At 35.9% G+C, this 2500-nt stretch overlaps 1 protein-coding gene across 2 annotated transcripts in view; it reads right to left on the bottom strand.

Moving 5' to 3' along the window:
* Positions 1 to 2500, bottom strand: part of LOC122242223 (vesicle transport protein GOT1B) — a 24487-nt gene that overhangs the window by 21040 nt on the left and 947 nt on the right. For both annotated transcript variants that reach the window (XM_042999477.2, XM_042999476.2), the window contains exons 2-4: positions 1277 to 1368; positions 259 to 437; positions 1 to 10 (exon numbers count right to left, since the gene is read on the bottom strand). The exon at positions 1 to 10 is cut by the window's left edge and continues 72 nt beyond it. In XM_042999477.2, the coding sequence (XP_042855411.1) occupies positions 1 to 10; positions 259 to 437; positions 1277 to 1368 (281 nt within the window). The remainder of the gene's footprint in view (positions 11 to 258; positions 438 to 1276; positions 1369 to 2500) is intronic.

The raw sequence follows: 2500 nt of genomic DNA, 5'->3' as shown, positions 1-2500 counted from the left end.
GAAGAATCCGCTGAAAATATAAATAAGATATATTAGATTTGAATATATATATATATATATATATATATATATATATATATATATATATATATATATATATATATATATATATATATAAATATATATATATTGATTAAAATGAAATCTAAATGACACTGAAATGTAGGATATCCATCTTGAATAATGTCTCATTATCTGATAGATATAATTCTCAAGAAAAAAATATAAATAATTAAACTTCAATACTATACTGCTTACCTGAACAGTATTACAAAACCATACACTTCCACACACATGCCAATTAAAGGCCAGCCGAGTAAGACGGTCAAGATTCCTCCAAAGAATGCCCCAGAGCCTTTCCACTTGTGACGTTGGAAGAAAAAGCGGAATGTGCGTTCCAATCCGACCACAAATGCGAGGCCCGCCAAGAACAGGATCTGCAACAAGAATTGGGTTATCTATTTTACAAGATAATGATATTTAAATTGCAAGGTAAAGACAAATTTTCTGCTTTCTAAAATAGAATAAAGACTCCACTTATTCACATGCAATTTTAAAGTTCAGCTTTAGAGAAATCCGGCTAAAGCTTTTTCATAGAGATAAAATCATTACACTATATATGTTCATCACTGTAAGCCTCCTTGGGGAATTTTCTTATCAAAATGCTAGTCAAGACATATAGATTCTTAAATATCATTTACAAAGATAGTGCATTAAATTCCATACTATATTGATGTTTATAGGGCAATAAAATTCAAAGAGAAAAAAAAATCAATATAATATACTGAACTATATTGAAGTATAAGCTTATCTCCAGACAAAATAAAAACTGCTATTCTACTCCTAATATCACTTTATATGCCATGTACAACTACCTTCCCTAATAAGAGCTTGAACTTGCTCAATCTAGGTAATACCTTGACATGTGTCTTTCTTTTCAAGTGTAGCTTAATCACAACTGTCTAAATCTACCAAATATTATGTCCATCATCCAACCTATAAAAAGATTTCTATGGTCTAGACCAATGGTTCTCAACCTGTGATCAATGGAGGTTCCATGAAGAGATCTCAAAGGGCTATGGAATGTCACATCTTATACGGCAACAAAAATAAGACATTTAGCTGAAGCGAAGTGCCTCATTGTTACGTACCGTCTCTATCTATATGGTACGCACAGAGGTTAGGGTTCCATGGAGAAGGTTGAGAACCATCAGTCTAGGTTACATACAAGCAGAAGAAATATAAAAATATGTAAACAGGTACTAATCAGACTTACATTGCCAATGGCTAAGAGTCCTTTATCAAAAAAGAGGATCACTCCAAGGAAGATAAAGGTCACTCCAAAGGCAGCAAACCCCACCCCAATCTCTGAAATAAAGAAAAAATATATATTTTAGTAAGTAAAAACAAATACGATCATTTATGTAAGCATCTCATTCTATTACCAAGAGCCAAAAAGGTGTATAAATAAGTATTGGGGGAAAAAGTGTGATGGCTCCAACCACACTGGTTCTTTAGCTACAGAGTTGGCCCTGACTCAGAAATATCCTATTCCTAATCTTTACCTCATATATGCATCTTGGACACTTATTCTGGCACAGCAGACAGTGCAATCCAAGTTTTCTCAGTGTGAGCAAGTTAACCCTCTGATGACGGTGCGTCACACCCTTGTGACACAGCTAAATGCCCGATGCCGGGGCATCATGCCAGTGTGACGCTTCCAATGCAATATTGCAATGGCCCGGCGTAGGGATTTTCGCTTGGCGCGTGCCCCGTCGGGAAAGGGTTAATATTCTGGTATATGTTTTTGATTTTTTTTTTTTTCCCTAATGTTACTTTTTTTACTCATGCTTACTCAGATTCCAAATGTGTGTGCCATAAATTCTCATTCATGGTATGGTATGTTCCCATAAATGGTTCACTTCAGTCCCATGCAAAAGATCAAATCATGGAATTTGACGGGTGGCGCAATATCACATCATGGGAATGCTTCACTCGCACCAGGTGACGTCCTAACACTTCATGAACCCTCCCTCTAAATACACATTTTACATAGTTATGTATGTATATACTCAGTGAAAAGCGCTCCGAGAGGCAACCAACATTCTTGGTGAGAATTTCGCATACGCAATTTTCAGGGCTTTTATAGTTTACAAAATCTTAACCCATCAACCTAACCTAACCTAGCTTTGAGGTTAGCCCTATCTAAGAGAGGCTTTGCCCCTTTGGAACCCCCTTTTCTTTTCTAAAGGACTTAGTTTTACTCAAATAATTATTTGCGAGTTTGCATTTTGGTAAATATTTGGTTGCAGAAATTAGCAATAGAGAAAAAAAGCTTTTGCTCTGTGTGAGTAGTTTTTAAAATATTTTTTAAAAGTCATTAGAGCTCTCAGGCGTATTAACCCATTCACACCGGGGCTATTCCAGCTCTGAATGGTCAGAATGCTGGGGTTTTTGAATGCATAAGCCTTACACCTCGGGATTCTCGGGCGCACTAGTT

Source organism: Penaeus japonicus, unplaced genomic scaffold (genome assembly GCF_977035675.1).
Source record: "Penaeus japonicus unplaced genomic scaffold, GWHDUDI00000001_assembly GWHDUDI00000014, whole genome shotgun sequence".
Classification (NCBI taxonomy): Eukaryota; Metazoa; Arthropoda; class Malacostraca; order Decapoda; family Penaeidae; genus Penaeus; species Penaeus japonicus.
Note: the sequence above shows the minus strand (reverse complement) of the source record. Positions and strands in the feature narration are given on the sequence as shown.